The following is a 22285-nucleotide window of genomic DNA, read 5'->3' as shown; positions in this document are numbered from 1 at the left end:
TCCTATTTTTGCCCTCCCACAAAAGGCTGAAACTAATCTACCTCAAGCCAACACAAGGCTGCAGCTCAGAGTACACTGTGCTTCTTTAACTCACCCTGCAGACAGAACAGAGACCCCAGTTTTCTCTTAACATCCATCAGCGTACACCAGACCAGGTTTCTGAAGGTTTTATCCAGGTTTTTACATCATGTCCAAAGCCTGTGCAAGTTACAGAACCGTCAAACCTGTGTGATCATCTTTGTCACATTTCATCTCTGTATGGATTTCAGGTTCCACAGTTCTTTACAATTAAACTGTTACAGTAAATTTTTCACTACGTATTCCATGCAATGGAGACAACTACAGTTTTACTTTCTTCAGTCTTGACTGCTATTTGAGAGATTGTCAATATGCAGATTTCTGATGCAGTCAAATCCTATGCGTAGAATCCCAGCAAAAGAAACTAAAGATGCTGCAAGACTTTGAAGGACCTAGTTTATACCTAGGCTTACAGAAACACTAAGTTGCCTTGAGTGTTTACATACAGAACTGCTACATAGTAGCCATTTTGTAGTAAACACTGGTGTGAGTGCTCAAACCAAACCGTACCACGTTCAGATGGTAAAAATTATTTGCATACAGTTATTTCGCACCCAAGGTCCTCTCTTGAGAGCTGGCGGTACGCGTCGGGCTGGCCTCCAGCCGCTCACGCGATTTCTTTGTGCAAGTGGAGTGTTTGTGCCAGCGCTAACACTGCATCCGAGGCTGGGGGCAGCCCCGGGGGGCCCGGGGACTCCGGGAGCGCGGCCTCCGGCCAGCGCGGCCGCCCCGGCGCTGTGAGAGCGGCGGCTCAGCCCGAGGGCTGCGCCCGCCCGTGAAACCCCCGTGCGTCACAGCTCCGGCAGCGCGCTCGGAAACGCTCACAGAGCCTTGCCCTCGCCCAGATACGCTGCCTCGTCCTACCCAAGCTACCTGCATGGAAAGAGCTCGGCTTCTTCAGAGGCGCGAGCGGCTCGGGGACGAATCCCTAGAGCGTGTCCTCCGACCTCCCCGCTTTCTGCCCCCCCGCCCCGCAGCCCACTCGCCGCGGGTTCTGCAGCCGGGCGCTCTCCGCAAGTCGGGCGGGGCACGGTGCGGCGGCCGGGAGCGGTCTTTCCCCTCCGCCGCGCACCGCCCAGGGCCGGGCTGGCCCCCCGCTCCCTCCTCCGCCCCCCGAGCTCCGGGGCCGCTGCCGGGCTGCGCCCCCCGCCCCGGCTGCCCGCGCGCCTGCGCGCCGCCCCCGCTGCCCTATTGCCGGTGTGTGCCGGCGGCGGCGGGGCTTCTCAATGGAGAGAGAGCTCGTCCTCCTGCGGCAGCATCCCTGCGCGGCGGGGAGAGTCCGAGACCTGTATGAAACCCCGCCGAGAGCGGGGGGCAAGCACGGCGCCCTGCTGCCACAGCGGCCCGGGACCCGCGGCGGCGAGAGAACGGCTGCTCAGCCTGCGAGGGCGCGGGCACCCAGACTGGGAGCCGACATCCTTTGTTTGTGGCTTCGTAAGCTGCCTCCGAGCTGCTCAAGCCGAAGCATCTACACGGAGCCCCTGAGGGCCACCCCTACTGCCGCGGGAGACGCGGCCGTCCTCCGGGACACACACGTAGCCCTTCCTCCCCCATTGACACCCACGCACCAGCCTGCGCTATCGACACGTGTCCCAAAAGTGCTCCCTCTCCTTGCAAGCACTGCCCGCACCCCGCGCCGTAAGGGGCAGCTGCAGGGACAGGGTCCCCGGCAGGTCGGAATCTCGTTTGGTTGAAGATTTGCCCGTGTGTTTTCCCAGCCACCCGAACTCCCATTCATGAATTTCTGAAGCCGCCTTCATTCAGTCTTTGGTGAGCGCACGAAAAACATTTTCACGTGTAAAGATCCATGACTTGTTTTTTCAATCGCTTATGCGTAGGCATTGATTTAGCAATGAAAAGTGCTCCACGTGCGCATAAAAATAACCCTTGCCCGTCTGCCGGCGGTGGATACGGTCGGTTTCCGTCTGGCAGCCGGTGATGCCCGAGCGGTCACCCAGGAGCGCCTGGGCGCGCCGGGGAACAGCGGCTTGCGGCAGACAGCCCTGGGCGGCTCCGGGCGGGCAGGGTGCCCCTCGCAGCCCGCGGGAGCCGTGCCCGCCGGGCAGAGTCGGGGCTCCGCAAGGGTGAGGCTATTCGCAAATCAACTCAGTGATTCAAGAAACAGAATTCACTCAGGATTCTTGGAAGGGCTCCGTTTTTCTGCTTGTCACCTGAAGTACTGAAGCAGCTCAGACAATGGTATAAATGAGAGCTCTTTAACGGGAGCGCTCCCATTACCTCCCGCTGCCTCTCCCGCGGACCGCGGGCGGGAGCCGCGGCGGAGTTCGTCCCCTCCCGGAACGAGCATCACAGACAAAAGGCCCCTCCCTTTCCCCCCGATGTTGTTGAATGAAACTCCCTAGCACAGCTCCCCACTGCCGAGGGTCCTCCCGCCGGGGGACGCTGCGCGCCCCGCCCGCCCTGCCGAGGCGGCTGCTGCCAGGCGGGCGGCAGTGCCCCCCCACCCGCAGCGGGGTTTGCCAGCGCTCCCGCCAGCCCTCCCTCCTCCCCGCCTGCCCCCCCGCTCGGCTCACGCGTCCTCCCCTCCCTCCTTCTCAGTGGTCTGCCGGCTGGCTTACGCAGGAGCCGCCGCCAGCACTGACAGCACTTGGCAGAAGGGGTTTGCCCGAGCGCTCCCGGAGCATCTCCAGAGGCGCGGCGGCACCGCCTGCCCGACTCAGCAGGGGAGCGGCCCAGAACCGGGAACCGAGGTCAGAGCTGGCGAAAGGCTGAAAACAGGGAAGAACAAAAAATATCTAGAAAAATACCAATACTACTGCTACTAATAATAAAGAGTAGTGGGCAGGGAAAGGAGGTCGCGGGGGAAAGCAGAAGGCAAGAAGAAGGTGCGCCGCTGAGGAGGAGCCCGGGCAAGGGGCAGAAGCGGCCCCTCGCGGGGCTGCCGGCATCCCCGTGCCCCGGGACGGCCGTCGGGGCGGCAGCAGCAGCAGCACGTGGCGGCGGCGGGGCATGGCCAGCGCGGGAGCTCCCGCGGCCTGAGCCGCCCCCGCCGCCGGCACCATGGCAGCCGCCGGCGATGCCGGCCTCGACGTGGCGGCGGTGGAAAGTTTCCTAGAGAGGCACCCGGAGCTGGTGGAGAAGTGGCTGCAGAGGAAGAACTCGCTCCCTAAAGCGCCTGCCGCCCTCGCTGGCGGCCCGTCGGAGGAGCGGCGGAGCAGCGACGGCCTCGGCGGCAGCTGGGGGAGCGCGGGCGGCCCCGGCGGCCCCGGCCCCGGGGGGCTGCAGCGCCGAGCGTCCCAGAAGGAGCTGCGGAAGAGCTTCGCCCGCTCCAAAGCTATCCACGTCAACCTCACCTACGACGAGCATGTGCACGCCCGGGCGCAGGAGCCGCTGAGCAGCGTGCGGCGGCGGGCGCTGCTGCGGAAGGCCAGCTCCTTGCCCCCCACCACCGCCCACATCCTCAGCGCCCTGCTGGAGTCCCGCGTCAGCCTGCCCCAGTACCCCCCCACCGCCCTGGACTACAAGCGCTACCTCAAGGAGCACAACGAGCGCCAGTTTTTCCTGGAACTGGTCAAGGACATCTCCAATGACCTGGACCTCACCAGCCTCAGTTATAAGATCCTCATCTTCGTCTGCCTCATGGTGGACGCGGACCGGGGATCCCTCTTCCTCGTGGAGGGGACCTCCGCCGGCAAGAAGACCCTGGTGTCCAAGTTCTTCGACGTGCACGCCGGCACGCCGCTGCTGCCCTGCGGCTCCACCGAGGACAGCAACGAGGTGCAGGTGCCCTGGGGCAAGGGCATCATCGGCTACGTGGCGGAGCACGGAGAGACGGTCAACATTCCCGACGCCTACCAGGTAGGAGCCGGGCAGGCTCCCCCGATGGGCTGGCCCTGCCTCCTCCGGGCTGTCCCTTCCCCGCAGCCTCGCCCGGGGCGGCCCGGCCGGGAATGGCGCGGGGGGCGCGGGGCGAGTGCCGGGGGGACGCCGGGGAAGGCGGGAGGGGAAGCCCCGCCTGGGTGGCCGAGGGGCTAAAGGGCCCTACAATGGCACAGCAGCGGTCTGGATTTCGCAGGAGCTATAGGCGCTTCATGTGTTTCTAAAGCATGTTTTGGAACCGGCTGAAGAAAAGTTAAAAAAATATGCTCGTGACAATGATGGTGATCTTAATTTTCTATCTCAATGTTCCCTGGCTCTCCGCTGCTGAAAAAATCTCATTGCTTTTAAAAGAGCGTATATTTTCACCTTTGCATATGCCCACTCAGCCCACATGGTACGTGTTTTCAAACGCACTCCTAGCAGTGATATAGCCAGTGTCCTGTTATTCTCCAGCAAAGACTTTCCCCACCTTTTACTTCTTCAGAGGCTTCAGTGTGAATTGTGAAAATGTACTTCTGGCTTCAAGGCAGACATTGACCCCTGGCTTCAGCAGGGACAGAGGAGCTTTTGCCCGAATGTGTCGATGTGGAGCAGAGCCTTCAGTTTCCCGGCTTGAAATTTACCTCTCTTTCAGGGGGTCTGTTTCTTTTCTAGTGTTTGTTTGTGTAAGACACTATCAGCAATTGAAGGTTCTTGAGGAAATCAAGAACCACAAAGTGACACGTTTTCTCAGTTAGGATCTTGGTAAGCTTGAGAAAGGTGGGAGATGAATTGAAGAATTCTAGTAGTAAACATTGTCCAGTGTCATATTTTAAACTACAATAATAACAAAAAACAATAAACATTAAAAAACTGATGATGCTTTGCAGCAGACTACAAGGAAGAAACTTGAAAAATAAGATTTGGTTATTTTTGGTTTTTAAATACAGAAGAAGATCCAGGGTATATGTATTTGGGGCTGAATATTTATTTATTTGTCAAACAGTATTTGAAAAATACTAGACACCTCACAGATCCAGACTGACAGAGGTTCCCAACCCACAGATTTCAAAGGGAATGGTAAAAATGCTCAGACTAAAATGACTATTGCATCACCTCTGAAAAAAGTTCAGCTGGTTTTCTTCCTTTATTTTTTCCCTTTTCTGCATGATACACTTTTTCTTGCAATCTGATTTTGTTACTTTCACTTGTAGAACTGTGCAATTCCCAGAATATCTGCTGTTGTAGGTGAAGCAGTATGTTCTCAACTTGCTAAACAGATAAAAAATATCTGAGTTTGGCTAGGAAGGAACTTGATCTGTCCTTCTAAACTCTGGATAGCTCCAGACACCCTTTTTTTGGAGGTGCGAATGCCACTGAAAGGGCATTGTTTTCTAGTCCTAGGGACGTATATTGTTTTATTTTTAAATTTTTTTCTTCAGTGTTTGTTCACTTTGTGTTCACTTCCCTGTGAAAAAGTCCATCTTCTTTGAACAGTTTATTTTCTGTTTCATCCACAGAGAAAAGTGAAAAGCAATCCATCCAGTTTCCAATCCCAGTGCTATTGATGTTATACTTTTGTCTGGCTCTTATTCAAAATCAATTTAAATATTATAAATAGTACAGTTCGTTGTATCTTTAAGCCCTAAGTACATTAGTTGCAGTAGATGGGCAAGTTCTAGTCCAAGCCCATCCTGTAATTACATCAAATGCATCTTCCCTATTTTCAGTGGAGCTACTTTGATTTACTTTAGTGCAAATGAAACTTAAGACCTTCCAACTGTAATGAAAGTTTTGCTGGATAATGAAACAGGGCCCTGCTTTCAGTTATGTTTGAGAGTTAGTACAGTTTATCTTCTCCTACTTGGCAAGGATATATACCCATTGTGCATCATCAAAAGGAGACATTTCTAACTGAATGCTATAGAGAGCTCTATAGAAGCCCAGGTACCTGTGCGTGAAGAGGTGACAGCTGCTCCATTTCAGATCATTGTAGTGCTCACAATGGAGCACTTTAAAAATTAATAAATACGATAACATTATTTTTTGCCACTGATGATGAAAGTGTTTAATCAACTGTCACATAATCAAACAGCACCACCAGGAAACTCTGTCAGGTGGACCTGAAGAAAAGGGGTGACAGAAGAGCACCATTTTTTTGTCCATTGAAGAGGGTTTCTACACTGATGCTAACTGTTTGGCAAGAAAAAGCCTTACACAAGGTCAGAGGAACTTCTAGATTAAGTTAAACTTCTTTTGCTTGTTTTTTTTTTTTTTAATTAACAAACTTATTTAAAATAGGTAAACTTACTTCCATGTCATCAATTAGTTAGTTTACTGTACTGGGAAATTTGTTATTATTCAACCATCTCTATTTCCTCAGAGCCTGATCAAATACTATTTGGAATTCTACCACTGAGTACAAATTGGGTTGCCTGCTTGTACTGTCAGCTGTGACTGACATTAATGGTACTTCAGTGCAATCAGCATTACATTTAATGCTGTCATGTCTTGCAATGTGTTCCATGCAGGCAGTCCCCTGTGCCCCTCAGACTGATTGTTTCAGGAAGTATTTGTAAATGACTGGTTGTGTTATTATCAGAGACAGCATACTATTTCAATTACACATTTATTCTTCTAAAAAGAAAAAAATACAAAAAAAAATTATTAGATGGGGCTTTTCCACAATCCAGGTGATTGTTACTGTTGTTGAGTGGGACTTTCAAAATCTGCTCATGTGAGCAATCTTTCTTAATTCAATAAATGTACATAGATACAAGGTTTGGAATTAATATCACATATTGAGGACTGTATAATAATCACTTCTTTTGACACTAGACAATGACCATATGAGATCTCACAGTAGTTTAATTTATGAAGTTCAGCTTTGACTGAATAAACTTTTGGAGGCTCACAGCAATAGAAAATTCAACAAATAATTTATGGAAAGGTTTAGATTAATGTCACATAACTGATTCAAAAGTTGCACAATTTCATTTGTGGCATTAAAAACTTTATTGCATTGCAAAGTCATTTGATGAAAGTGAGTTTATAATTTTAGCTGCAACATGCATGATCTGATATGCAAGTGTTAGCAGTACAGAGGATTTGAGAAAAGGAAAGCAATTAGATACTTTCTTTCATTTTCATTTTGAAGCCAGTCTAAAACTGTTTCTCCTGAAATTAATCCAGTTGAATTGTAAATCAAACTTTCAGTCACTTTAAGTTCTAAAATAAGGCCTTGGACGCTCCCATATGTAAATTTGGGGAAGTATTTCTGACTCCTTTTTCATATGGGAATAATGAACTATATCTTGAGCACACATGTTGGAAGAAGAATCAGATCTTACTGGCAAGGAAATTTGGGGCCTAAATGTCCATTGAGGCTCCTTTTGACAGAGAATAGATGTAGTTTCCATCATCATATTAAGCTCATTTTAAGTACACAGACAGAGACCATTACCTGTAGTTCTTAGAAGCTGTTTCCAAATGTAATGTTTTTTCCAGTTTGAAGCTGTGGATTTTTTCATGTCATCCATTCTTCTCACAGGACATCCATGGTGTTTAGCTGAAATTACTGATAATTTAAATTTTGTTCCATCTCTTAGAGCAGTATCTAAATAATAAACATTTTAAATTACAAGTAATGTTTGGTTATTGTTATACCATTAGCTGTGCAAAAATTAGGAAACAATTTAATAGCATCCCAAATCCTTCTAATTAGTGGAAAAAATATTACCCTCTAGAATAGTAAGCATATATCAGAAAGTGGTGAAATATGTGTTCTGCAATTTTCCAGTGTCAGCAGAATAAAGTTTCTGCACATCTTATGTTAACTTCATAATTTTAAAAGTAGCTTTAAAAGACGGAAGACAAAAATGGCTTACCAGATGGATGTTTTAATAAAGCATGTAGCATAGAGGAGAAATATTAAATGGAGTCACGCTAAGACATGAGTTTTGTAAGTTAGAGAAAGTGCTGTAAACTATGACCAATTATTTTTCAATATAGCTCAAGTCCTCAAAAAGAAAATATAACCACATTACTGCAACTGAAATCAAGGAAGTAAAACACAAATCAAGCTCTCTTTGTACGGGGCTTTCCTGTTACCTCTTTCACGCTTAGGCCAAGTGCAGCACAGTTAATGCACACACAACCCTTCACTGCAGGTTTCAAACATCCTTCAATACCTGTGTGCAGCCGTGGTCTTTTTCAAGCGTTCCTGAGCATTCAGTGTCTCCTGCTGTGCCAGGACAGCATGACAGAGATGCTGTTCAGAGATGCAAACCTTTGAGCCTGGGAGGGCCCGTGAGGGGCTGCCTGTGGGTGCAGAAGGTCAAGAAGAGGCATGAGGCACGTTGCCTTACACAGGGTAGCTGTTTGTCATCAGCAGCATTAACAGCAGATCTCTCTTGAGTTTCAAAGAGCAGTTAAAGCACTAAAACCTGGGGCCTGGGAGGTTCAGCTCTGCAAGTGGGAAGCACTTCGTTCTACTCAGCAGCATTGGACAGTGGCACCAACAGCTCAATGAATTTCAGTGTTGACTCTTAACAAGGAGAGAGGTTGCTCTTAAGAGAGCAAAGATCATAAGACCTGGCAAGCAGAATACACAGTGGTTTTTAAAATTTCCATCTAATGTAGAAAAAATATATAAAACAGGTTTTCTTTGCTGTACATTAAATATGACTAGAAGGTACCATGGGGAATGCAGGAAATAACTGCAACAGTAAAAACGAAGATGCTTTGCATAAAAGGACACTCTAGCCCGTCATGCAAAATTTAGGAAAACTTGAAATTCTAAGTACAAGTCTGTGAATTGGTGAAGAGGTGTTGAAATTATCCCTGTGTCTGCAGCCCACTGGCTGTGAACATGCCTTTCATCCTTCATGTCACATGGTGCTGGCCTGGGAGAGGCCACATCTTTCTACAGGAGGCAGGTCCTGGGAAGGAAAGGCAGAGAGCCCTCAGGGCAGTAGCTGAGGATGTCTTTTCACCTCCTGTCACCTCCCTCACTCCATAAGTCTTCTCCAGGAGCAGTTTCTGACTGATGCGTTCAACATCCTAAGACCTTCCCAGGTCCACCACAACTCTCTGGAGATCCCACCAGGGGCAGGAGCTCCTGGCTGACACCAGGGTCATGTAGAGGGACACTCATCCAAAGCGAAGGCTCAGTTGTTTCATGTCCCCGTGCTGCTGCTGTGGATCCCCAGGACAGCCAGGACTGTGCAGTGTACACTGCTGGTGGCAGCCTTCAGGCATGGTGAGGAGTCACACCTTCCTTCCAACTTGTGAGCAGGTGAAGCTGCCTCCCCCAGCAGGCAGGCAGTGGCCTGGCCCCCAGGGTTGCTGTCATTACTCCGTGGATCCTCACCTGCTTCTTGCTGCCCCAGGTGTGCTCACCGTGGATCTGATGCTGAGATATTTGGGATGAGCAGTAGGTGGGCCAGCAGTGGCTGCACTCAGGGTGCCAAGGTGGGGCTTCTTTGTCACAAGTCCCTGCACTAGTCCTCAGCTCTCCCTCCTGCAGCAGGTCCCTGGGCTGCTGGCCCTGCAGAGCTTTGGCAGGAAAAACTTTTTGGAGAGCTGGGGTTGTTTTCCTTTTGGTAAGCTGATAGACATTAACTGGTTTATTGCTCAGCCAATCCATCTGTCTGAAGAGTGCAGATGTTCTCCAATTTTTTTTTACCTCAGACATTCTAAAATGTCTTTGTAGAACAGATGTGAAACTGGTGACATTCTGTGGCCTATAGTTCCTCATGAGGAAGTAGTAGATATATTTGACGAAAGCAGGTCAGTGACAAGGAGAAAAACCTGCAGGGTTTGGCCCTTCCGATTTTAGTTGAGGTCCGGTTAAAAGCACGAGACTGAGTAAAGCTGTAGTTTTGTGTGGTAAATGATTTTGGTTTACTCTGCTTGATTGGCTTTCAATTTTTCAAAACAAATGGATATTTCATTTTGGTTATTTACAGTTGTATGCTATTGCATAGCTTTTCTATATAATAACAAATTTAAGAAGTATACATGCATCGTTATGCAAGTTAATTTGTTTTACTTTTCTAAAATAACCCTATTGGAAAACGATGAAAAATAAATGAAAGTGATGGCTCAGGAGTTATGTGCTTACAGGCAACAGCAACTTTGTGCAGTCTGAGCTTCATGTCTCTAGAGTGTGCATCTCAAAATGAGTGCTGCTTTGTCATAATAAGACTGCTGTAACACTTGAAACTGTGTTGCCCACCTGAGTAATCTCCAGCAGGTGCTAGGTTTAAACCTATACACAGTTTTCTCTTGAAACACCCAGGAGTCTTGTTGGTTTCCTTGCTCAGAGGAGTATTAGCTTTCTAAAGCCACGTGTGTGTATATGTCTTGTATAAAGAATCACTAATATTTAGGAGATCAGCACTAAGCCCTGTCCCAAAGAAGTATTGGAACAAGATGGGAACATGGGCGTGGTTATAGCTGGTGCCCAGTAGGGCATCAGTCAGGGCTGGTAAAGGAGGGGAGACAGAACCACCACAGATGTCATCTCTAAATATTGAAAATTAGAGGAAAAATATTTTTCTTTGTAAACAATTTATTTAATAGTGATACAATCACACTAGAAATGCACAGAATCTGCTGTCCATAAGGCCACAACTTGACTCACTGTCGTGCTATTGGTGATCTGTCTGGAGTTTCTTTTGAAGGAAGAAAACAAAATCCTTATGTGATGGATCTGGCTAATGTCCTACAGAGGAATATTTTCTGACCCCTACTGCTGATCAGTTCAGACTATGAAGCATGAGCTGTAATTATGCTTATTAGCTAGGCACTCGTGTTTGCAGACTTGCTCATGCTTATAAAGTCTTTTCTTCCTGTTTAAGACTATTATATGATTTTTTCACATTAATTTTGTGCAAGTCATAATTAGACAAACGTGTATTGTTACTAATGTCCATTGTCAAACTAATAACTGAAACAGTGCTCAGAAAGAGAGCTCATAAGTTGTATGAGACACTCCCACCAATCAAACTAAACAAAGCCCCAAACTCCTGACATATGTGGGGGGGGGGGGGGAACACCAAAAAAAATTTAGTATTGCATTGTTGCAAATCAACACCTTTTCCATTTTTACAAAGTAAGCTACTGTATAAATTCTGACTATAAATGGTCTTAGTTTTAAATCTGGAACTTAAATATTTTTGAGATCAATGCTCTCTCCTTTTATAAAAATTGTTTAGGGAGTAAAGAAATAAGAGTTGGCTGAGCTGTTTCATGTGTCCTATCTGTTGTAGTAATTTTTTTCCTATAAGAATTATTGCTGTCACTGTATAAATAGTCACAATATAACTGGACTGTGCTTATTTACTTGGGAGAATTAGGTTTGCAATGCTGTTGCCTGGTACGAGTTTGTTCTCCTGCTGCCTTTGTCTCTGGGGATTTAGGGATTTTGGGGGAGATGACAGGAATAGCTGAAGCAGTCCTTACATGGAAGTCTTGTCAGAGATTGCTTTATTAGTTGTGTTTTGTGTGTGAGTTTCTTGTCTACAAGGTTTCCCCTTATCTCCTGTAGTAGTTTATTGGTTGGGTTTTGTTTCCTGTTTATGCACAATGTAATTTGCACCATATGTGATTTTTAGAAAAGTGCATCTAGAACAGACTGCATGGCCTAATTTTTTTTATTTGTATTTAGCATTTTTAATGTTATGCTTTGAATCTAGAGAACTTGCTGTCTTTTAGATTGCTCTTTTAGCTTTCTTGCTCTTTTTTCTTTCTATAAAAGCTTATGTATTATAATTACAGGAAGTGTGATTAGGAAAGTGAATCAAGTTATGAGATCTTCCAATTTCAATTTCTTTATTTTTGTAAAGGCTCTTGGAGGATGCCTTTCTATAAATTCACTCAAACTTGTCTATCCCATGCAGTTGGGTACTCCAGTAACACTCAGGTATTAACAATGCTGTCATAATACTTGTATTAGTTATTTTTGGTGCAACTTAGCAACTTAATCAGGAACTTAAATACCGTACAGTTCAGGAAATTTTGATGCAAATTTGTGTGTTTTTTTGTTTTTTAAATTGAGCCCTTTATTAAAAAAAAAAACCAAAGCAACAACAAAAAATGGTGCTGTAAATGGTAAAATATAATAGGCCAGGCCTGTTAATAGAATATTTTTTGTAGTGTTCTCTTCTGTGTCATCAGAAGATTTGAAATAATAATGTTTTCAAATAATAAAATCAAAAATATCTTTCTCTTTTAGCTGTCAGCTTTGGCTGAGGCATTTGGTGCATTTCACTAGATTAAACACTTTTCCTTAGATACTGAAGAAAGAGGAAGTGGCTTTGTCATGAAGACTTAATTCCTGGAAATATTATCAAGCAGGTTTCATCCTCCATTATAATATTTGATTCTTAGCTAACTTGGGTTAGGGTTATACTTCTTTCTTTTGTTCTAAATCATGGTGATAATGCTCACATAAAATTTACTGGTTTTAATAAAGTTATAAAAATACATGTTTTCAAGTTCAAAGAGTTATCCGATGTTGAAAAATCCAGAAAAACACAGTGAAACTTCTATGTTTGCTAACAGTGTATGAACTACCAACTTTAACTGAAAATCAACACCAAAAAGCAGTTGGTGAAACTGCTCAGAAGCCAAAACTTTAGCTGAAAGTTGAGATTCTGATAATGTATGATTCTAGAACACTAATAGGAAAAAAAAAATCTTTCTGTACCAATCTGCTCTTCTACAGAATAAACCCATGAAGATATTTATCTGTTCTCATTCACTGGCAAGCTTCAAATATATGCAAAAACCTGGGACTACATTGTTCCTGAGCAGGGAACTGGATTACCAGCACTTAGATTGATGGATCAAACTTGCTCTCTTCTATGTCTTTACTTCATTCATCTTTCACAGGGCAACATTTACAGTCAATAAATATCTTTAAGGCTAGGATAGGGTTTGTCTTACAGAGTAACTTTTCATTGATGGCAGATGTGAAATTCCAGTTAAAAATGCCTCAGCCTTCACATTTTTAATATATCTGTGTAGAAAACTCATTATGTAGAACCAAAGCAGTATTTAGTATTTCTTTAAACAGTCAGTGGAAGACTTCAATTCATGAGTGTTCTTGCATGAAAATACTGTAAGTACAATTACAATTATGGTGAAGTCTCCCTCTCAAAAGCTTTTATTTAGTCTGCCCCTGATTTTTGAATATATCTTTTAATGGTAAAAAACTGAAAAGCAAGTGCTGCATTGCTGTCATAAACACTGAGACTCCTTACCACCCAGGGTAAGGAGACAAATGAAGACCCTGTTGTGTTGCAGGCTGTTCCAACATGTGGGATAATACAGTTTGCAAACATTTTGAGATATCAACTGAGAGCTTCTCTCTGATTTACCAGCTTTCTTGTCAGCTGCTAAACAGGCCTCCTTGCTCAAGGTTACTACCCTGTGAGGAGAGGGGGGGTGTAAATATTGTCCATTCTTGGCCATCACAGTTCACACCTGGGCATTAAAGTTTTTATTGGTACCGTTAAACTCAGTAAAACCACTCTTTTAGATCCTGCCAAGTGTGTCCTAATATGACAATATGAAAGAAGAGTGTGGGGATAAAAGGTTTGGAACATAATGCAGGTCATCCAGTCACCGTGTTCTGTGCATATTGCATGGTCCAACAATATCAATGTTGCCAGGAACAGCATTTTGTTTTCTTCACTTATATATCTCTCCTCATCACTTATTCAAATGTCACCCACATGAAATTCTGGCATACTTTTCCACAAAAGAGTAGGGGTAGGTTCACTTCACATCTTCATGGTTCTCAGCTTTTACCAAGTTACTGAGTTTTTTGTCCATAATGCCTCATTTTTCCAATTAAACACATTCCCTTTCTTAGACTACTGTACCTTTAGTTTTGGTTTTAAGACATAATACCCTTCTGAAAAAGGTCATCCAGTTCTCTAGCATCAGAGGATATAATCTGATATCCTGCTTCCTCCTAGTGTAGAGGTTCCAGGGGGAGAGACACACAGAGAGGCCTGTTGGAAAGGCAATGACCACATATAACACATGAATGGAGTGTATTCAGATGAGAAAATCTCAACTCACTTTTGGTGTGACCAACAGCTGTTGTGGTTTTTTCAGTTCAACTGCCCCTTGAAGGTTTGATTTTTTGTAAGGCCCTCTAGGTGTCAATCAACAACAGTATTGCTACTCAAGGCACACTGTTGTTTCAGTGTTTTCCCCATGTACTCTGCTTTGCTTGGTACAAAATTAGTAGAGCAGGGACTGTCTCTTCAGTAGCACAAAATATCTTATCAATATTTCAGCAACAGCAGCTAATTCCAAATAGTAGTTCAGACATTACCAGGAAGTACTGGAAGAAAAATTTAATTTATTCATTAGTGAAGCCCACTGTGTGATAATTGCATTGCATTTTCCTTTCTTCTGTTGTAGAAGAACTGTATCTTTCTAGGCAGGATTCTCTGTGATGCAGAACAGTTCAGCTTCTACTGAAGTTGAAGTTGAAGTTATTAGTTTAGAATAACACTAAACGAATGTGTTTAGTTGTTATTCTAAACACATTAAAATAAAAGTGTTTAGAAGCATTTGGAAAGATCACAAGATCAGGCAGATCTGCATCCTTGGCTCTCCCAAAGAAGTTGTTGGGTACATTTGGTATTAATTCCTTCTGGTTGAGATGCTGGAAAATGTGCAATAAGTAATAAAGTAGCCAAATGTATATGTTAAGCTGGGTAAAAATAGAGAATTTCTAAATCATGTCTCAAAGTGAAGAGACTATTTCTATAGCATCTGGAATTTACAACAGGAAAATAGATTAAAAATTGTCAAGAAAAAGAAATTGTCAGTTTTTAGTATCAGTAAAAAATGATTGCATTGCTCATCACAATCAAATTAAGGACGGTGTGGATTGTTTTCATGACTTGAGACAAATATGGGCATTATTTCACAGCCAATATTGATTAAACTTTTGAAAACAAAAAGTTGTGCCTAATTTTGTACAACAGCTTAATTCCTTTATGTTAGGAGAGTCTGAGCTGGCTTTAACTATTGCCTGCAGCACAATGCTAACTTTACCCTTAGGAAAGGTGAACAGAGGAACAGAGCTGCTGCCAGTGAAGAGCAGTAATTTCCTCTCTGGCTGATAGAAGAGCTGTTGAAGACTATGCTCCACCAAGATGAACAAAAGTGATGTCAGCACTACCTCTTAGGTTTTCATCCTCCTTTGAGTTACTTTATGATCTTCAATTTGGGCTTTACTGTTCCAGAGCATGGATTGCTGCACAGTGCCTTTTTTGAACAGGGACATTCCTGTACTTAGTTTTGCAGAAAGAGCTGAGATTTTGACTGTATTTCTTTGAGTGTGTGTTTGTACTGGATCCAGTCCACATAACCAGTCATACTTGAATAGAGAGAAATGGGCCAAAAAGAGTTTCCATTTACTTGAGAGAGACATTGTGCACATCTACAGAATATGGGTGTGAAATGGCAGCAGGGCCTGGCAGAAGTGTTTATATAAGGTCATGTTACTAATGGCAGATATCAGTCTCTGCTGACACTCTTCTAATTGAGGTAGAGATGTGGGACTTCAGTGAATGTGATAATGTAATGGTAAATTTGTACTGATCCCCTGAGAAAAGTAAGGAAAAACAACTAATAAAGAATGGCCTGATAACAGAGAAGCAACAGCCTAATGCTACTGAAAAGTACCATATCAGACATTGAGAAAAGTACTTTGCTGTCTGAAGAAAGCTTAGATATATGAAATATATGTTAATGTTTCCTAATTTCCTTTTGAAGGATCGACGCTTTAATGATGAGATTGACAAACTGACTGGATACAAGACAAAGTCACTCTTGTGCATGCCCATAAGAAACAGTGATGGAGAGATTATTGGTGTTGCCCAAGCAATAAATAAGACTCCAGGAGGTGCCCCTTTTTCTGATGATGATGAAAAGGTAAGGTTACCTTTACTTTTGCATGCTTTCTAAATTTTTTCTCTAATTCAGTAGACTTGTCTAAAGAGACTTAATCTAAATTAGTAAATAGCACATCATTTGTGTTTATGATGTTTTTCTAGAAGTGCATAACAAAGTGTACATTTTTGTTGTTTTCAATAGAAAATGTAATAGAAATAAGAAAGAAAAAAGAAAATACAAAATCTGTTGAGTAAATGTCTGTGTATTGAAATAGTGTTGAATCTCGTTTTTGTGGAAGTGTAGTTAGAGGCAGACTTTTCGTCCAAAAAGCTCTTTATATTGATTTAAATGCAGTTAATGTTATACACGCTCTTTTAAAAAAATAAAAATAATTAACTTTTGTTTTTTATTTCTGCAAGGTGTTTGTGTAACTGATTTAGCATAGTCATTTAGATTGAATTAACTAACTTTAAATATAACTCTCAATTTTCAGATAGTACTTCATCTGAAGTTATCCAGCACTTCTTAAATTCCTTCTTTATAAGCTATCTAAAGCTGTGTAACCATAGGTTGCTTCTGAGTTACTTTTGATTCTTGAGAATCCTGGATGTTGAATATTGATTTATTAGCAATGTATGCCTCAATAGGTAACTAAATGCAAATTAAACCTTCCCTGTATATGGGTTTTCAGCACTTCTTTTTATTAGTACTGTCCTTGTAAAGGGAATTTTGTTTCAAATACAGCTTTTAACATGGGTCCTACATTTGATTATCATACATTCAACTAGCAAAACAACTGTGTATATTTGAATAGTGTATTACATAAATCTTCTGATGTATGAGTTGCTTCCATACAGTGACTACCAAATATTATCTAAAAATCAGCAAATTACCCATACTTTGTCGTCTTTGTTTTGTTCTTAGTAATTTAGATCATTGTTATAGTTATAAGCCTGTATGTTAGAACTCTTCAAGAATATATTGAATGGGTTCTGACATGTAGATTTTATGAAAAAGTAAATGAGAACATAACCATCATTTTGCCCTGTAATAGATCTTGGATTTAATGAGGCCTGGCAGGCCATGCGTTGTTATTTCAAAACCCATGCTTTTAAGTTTTTTTCACTCAGTTGGTAACCTAGAAAGCATGATATACCTCTGGGTAGCAAGAGAACACATACTTTCAAGAGAACTGTCTTGCAGGATTAGCAAACAGGTATTTTTAACCATAATATCAGCATAGATATTTGTGAGGAAAAAAGGCAGGTGAAAACTGAGAAGCCTCTCTTCAGAATAAGAAAAGAAAACTTTGGTAGCCTGGGTATTGAGGTGGCTTGTGCAGAAAAGCCTGATGAGTAGCTGGCAAAAGACCTATATGCAGCTTTATGTTGATGTTACAGTTTCTGACAATCAGCAGCTTCAGAATTGTTAGAAAATGAAAATGTAAATTAGCAGTCTTTTTCCTACCCCCGAAAACCTCTCAGAGAAATGTGAGTATCGTTTGAGTCTGGCTTTTGTTTGCAAGTGTCATTTCTCTCTTAGTATTGTGTGAAGCAATTAAAATAATCTGTTGGAGTTTTTTTTATAAAATGACAAGACTATATTGTCTAATGAAATGTCTCTTGGCAGCACTGCTGTCTCGAGTCAATAGGAAACAAAGACTTATGTTTTCAATTAGAATTAAGTAGATGCTAGCCTCATTTTTATGTACTCTTAGTTGTTTTCAGGAATTTAATAGCAAATAAAATATTTAAGGTTTGAGGAGTTTTTAATGTTCTCAAGCTGTAACCAAGTTTATATTTTGCAGTATCTAAAATGGAGTGTTGCAAAGTTCTTATGGTTTTGTTTTTTTGTGGCAACTTCTCAGGGTTTTCTTTTACATGTCTGACCACAGTGTTAAAAGCACAGCACTAAGAACAAATAGAAGTGAATTTTCCACATTTAATATTGTTTCCCACTGCAAAATTTCTTTTTCTCCTTTTAGTGTTAGGGATGTTTTACCCAATTCATTGTTTAAGTGCAGAATTAGATGACAGCCACAGGCATGAGAGAAAGACGCTCAGTGTCACAATGTATTTTGTCACGTCGACATTAGTGGCTCAGTTGAACAGACTATTTTGGAGATTTTCAGTTTGATACAAATAATATTAGAATACCTTATTACCCATAATAGTCATCACTATTACATTATGTTGTGTAATTGGTAACTTTTGGGAAAAATAGCACTTTTACATGTATTTTGCAAATGAAGAGACCTGTTCATTTGCACAGACAAAGAGCAGAGAGATAAAAGCCCCGAACCCTTGGAAAGAACTATGCACCCAACATGCATTCCCTGTGCTGGGCTGAAGATTCACTTAAGGGTATGTGCTGTTTGCTGGTGAGTCATACATGTTCCAGGACTGCTGAGAAAAGCCTAACAAGACTTTGACAGTGTGTGGTTTCGATTATTTCTGCCCTTTAGAGTCTTCTGAAATTCAGTGCCAAAACAAATCCAGTCCTCCATCAGAGAGGCTTAACAAACAGCAACAGCAGCTCCGTGGTCACTTAAATTGGCATTCTGGTTCTCTCTGCCTCTGACGTCCTCCTCGTCTGAGAGAAGAGAATTGACTGCAGGGACAGTACCCAGGGCTGCCAGCTCAAGTTAAACCCAGCTGGCTTTGCTGAAAACCAGTGGTTTGAATGCAGTGAGACCTGGGAGGGGGAAGTAAAAACCGGATTTGTTGTCTGCGCTCTGTAGGTAGTTTTATTAAGTATATATGTCTATAAAGTACAGGATTTATCTGATGTGTATTTGGTTTGTGGGGGCTTGAAGATAAGTGTTCTCATGCTCCAACATCTTATTTCTCACATTCCTAATAGCAGCCTTGTGATTCTGAATTTTCCAATTTATTGTGCTCTTTTTGGTTCATATTCATTAAAGCTTGAATATATTCTACATCAGGTCTACCATAGTGATGAATGATTTCCAGGGATTTTGCTATACCTGCTAATTCATTTTCTGTGAGTTTTTGCATTATGAGCTTAGAGTCATGCTGGCAGATAGCAATTTCAAAGTCAGTAAGGACCATTCCTTCATCTTAGGGAAGTAATCAACTGTAAATAAAACTACTAGGAAAGGAAGTGATCCAGAACAGGCAAGCATCTCTGGCTGCTGTGAAAATGATAACTCCAGCTCTGTGAATGTGTGGAATTTACAAAAAAACCCCACCTGAAAATAACTGATGGATCCACTACAAAGGAACAAATGAGAAACAAATTTGATAAAGAATTTTTTGTATGTGTTCCATATATGGCGGTATGTGACAACCTCCTGCTAATACATGCCTTGGTTCTCTTGCTTGGCATTGACACTCCAAAAGCTATTATTTAAAAATGGCATGATCCTCAAAGGTATCATGTGGCCCATATGTCACGTATCTCCCAGTGCAAGAGACAAATTTGCAGAAAGAAGACTGAAAATAACGAAGACATTTGAAGGATGAAGGTGCTGAAGCACCACAGCTATCTGGGAAAACGCTAATGGTCTATTAGGCACACTTCTCGAAAAGTACATGCTACACAAATCTAAATTAAAATAAATCACAGTAACTGAACTGTCTTGCTGAGGGAGCTTAAGGCAATTTGCCACTAGGATATTTGCTTTATCAAGGCAGTTTAACACCGTTGGTTTGCAATCAACAGCACAGAATGACTGCCATGACAGACATTTGCACAGACTTCTTTCAGTCTTGTATACATTTAGTCATGCTTTCAAGTTAAGCTAAAAGTCTAGATTTCTTTTTAATTACAGGACTCGAAATGTACTCGAAACTTAAAACCTCCCTATATCAGTACCTCTGATTTGAGACTGGTGGTTAATATTTGAATTAGGCATCTTTATCTCTGAGGTATGGAAACCTGCCTAAGATGTGTTGCAGGGATATTTCAGTGAACCATATATTTTTTCAAATATAAATGTGTATTTTCCTTGTGGGATGCTTTGTTGCTGGGTGTTTATGGTACATATTACACTAAGTTCTTGATACTTGCTTGATGCCTCTAGATGTTATCATAAAACAAAAAAAGGTCAGATTTGGTGCCAGGAAGGGTTTCCTGTATGGAACAGCTCAAGACAAATTGTCATGGGGTTTTTTGTGGCGATTGGAGTTTTGTTCTTACCTTCCTTACTCTCCCTGTTATACAAGACATCTGGATTCTTCCTGCAATTGCCAGCAGGAATCTGAACCTGTTGATTCTTCCCGTATTGTCTGTGCTTGTATCTTCTTAATTAATATGGAGAGACTTGAATAGATAAGAGCTCTTATCTGTAAACCTTGACTGTCATTTGGCTAATATTTGTAGTATTTGACTCAGAGATCACTAAACTAGACTAAAGAATCTCTGCTGACTTAATGGGCTTTTTAAAATCAAACTTCTGTTCCTTTCTAACATATGAACATTTAATTAATGCAGACCCCCCAAGTCTATTTATTAAGCTTAAATTCATCCATGTCAGATCACTGAAAAGAGATTAGTTAAGGAGCAGTTTTGGCTCCTATTGCTTCCACTGAGACAGGTTCACAGTCGACTATGCTGCTTTCCTTCATGCTTTTTTCAGTCATATTATCAAAAATTACTTTTACTAATTATATCCTTCTTAGAAAAAAATCCAGAGGACTGATGAGGATAACTTATATATTCAGAGACATGAATTATGAAGCATTCAGTGGTACCTTCAGACTAAATCTTACTAAGAGAAATGCTGGGTGTTCCTGCAGATTCTGAAGCACAGAAATAGCCCTGGAGCTTGTGTTCTGTTTTCTCCTCTTAGCATTCACAAGGCATTGCAGCAGGAGAAAGGAGCCCAGATCTCTACTGGTCAAACACAAGAACAACTTCTCAGGAAGCCTGGTAATGCAACCAAATCTCATGATCATGGAAGCCTTTGTGCAGTCATACTATGTTATTCAATCAGAAGTGAATAAATTTTTCAACAGGAAGCCTAAAAGCTAAGAATTCTGCAGTTCTGGTGGTAACGCCCAGACACCTTAGTAACTAGAAAGGGTATGTTAATACTACATTTTTTGATTAATAGATTTTTCACTTCAAAGCTTGAAATACCAAGACAACAACAATACAAAGGCTCGGGAGGATCAGAATTTTGTTTGATACATCTGTCATCAGAAAGAAAGCCTGTGGGTCTTGAAAGCCATGATGTGTACTTGTGTTACAGTGTAACACCTAGGTACTGTCTACGTAAGGAATTGATTAGAAAAGCTAGTTTTTGTTATTTGTTTCATGGTTTGTTTTAAGGTTTTGTTTTGTTGTCTTTCTTTTCTTGGCAAAACTCCCTTAAACCAAGTAAATTATTTTGATCAGATGGCTTATTAGAAAAATCTTGTTTGCTTGAAGTGAAATCTGCACTGGGGCCCTGTTACAGAAGCATGTAAGAGGAAACCTTTGTGGTCAACAGCTGGTGAAACCTTTATTTCTGACAGTTACTGGAGATGTGCCCTGTGGGCTGGAGGGGAGGATTTGGTCCCTAGTGAAGTGTTTTCTGAACTTCTGTCAGTCTATTCAGTTCTCCCTAGTTGTTCTTCATAATAACTTCAAGGCTTGATATACTTTTAGAAAATAGCATTTTGCATCTCCTGTGAATTGCCTATCTTTCCTGAAGCAGAATGAAATGTTCATACAGCAGTTCCTGCCATCAAAAGTATTTCCCCCTGGAACAGTGATGCAGAGCCTATCTGTAGCTATAGGTTACATGATGAGATATTGAAAACCTCTTAGCAAATAATTTTGCTAAAATTTAAGTCAACCTCTGACCTTCAGCAAGTTAATACATGTTTAATAAGCAACTGTAATTAAAACAATATAGTTGTTCTAGCACTGATTCACAGTATCCCCTTGAGCGAATCACTTTACAGTGATCTCTCTTCTGAAACATAATTCTAAAAATGGCATTACATGGTTCCATATGTGCTATCAGATTTTCGATTTTAAGTATTCTTACTTTATAATAAGGAAATAATTTTCCTCTTCTTTTTGACTCAGTCTGAGCTTTTGAAGCCTTGTTGACTGATTTCTTTGCATGTAGCATCCCTTACTGGAACAGATGTGGTTAAAAAAAACACCAAAACAATTTAAAAAAAAATCTGTTTCAGCAGTTTGTTTAATAGCTCTGGCTTTGCATATAGTATTTCATATCTCTGTCCCAGCTTTACCTATAGTGTTTCTCACTCCCATGAAAATTGTGCCACCCTGCTGTCTTTGATTGGGTAGCAGAAGTGTAGCTGCTCTTTAACTGGCAAACTCCTGACTGTACATTAGAAGAAATTCAGCCCTTATCCATGCAAACTTTGCAATTGTCCACCTGAGGATTTCCTGTCTGCATCCCAGCAGCTGGAATATGTAAGCAGCAATATAGCTGTAATGCCTGTTAGGAAGATGCAGAAATGTGTCTCCCCTGTATCTG

At 42.3% G+C, this 22285-nt stretch overlaps 1 protein-coding gene across 1 annotated transcript in view; it reads left to right on the top strand.

Annotated features, from left to right (window-relative positions):
• Positions 1–3099: 3099 nt before the first annotated feature.
• PDE11A (phosphodiesterase 11A) overlaps positions 3100–22285 on the top strand; it is a 103682-nt gene continuing 84496 nt past the window's right edge. The window contains exons 1-2 of the mRNA XM_041473259.1: positions 3100–3897; positions 15706–15864. Of these exons, the coding sequence (XP_041329193.1) occupies positions 3100–3897; positions 15706–15864 (957 nt within the window). The remainder of the gene's footprint in view (positions 3898–15705; positions 15865–22285) is intronic.

This window comes from Pyrgilauda ruficollis, unplaced genomic scaffold (genome assembly GCF_017590135.1).
Source record: "Pyrgilauda ruficollis isolate IOZ18807 unplaced genomic scaffold, ASM1759013v1 scaffold3, whole genome shotgun sequence".
Classification (NCBI taxonomy): Eukaryota; Metazoa; Chordata; class Aves; order Passeriformes; family Passeridae; genus Pyrgilauda; species Pyrgilauda ruficollis.
This window is presented reverse-complemented; position numbering and strand designations above follow the sequence as displayed.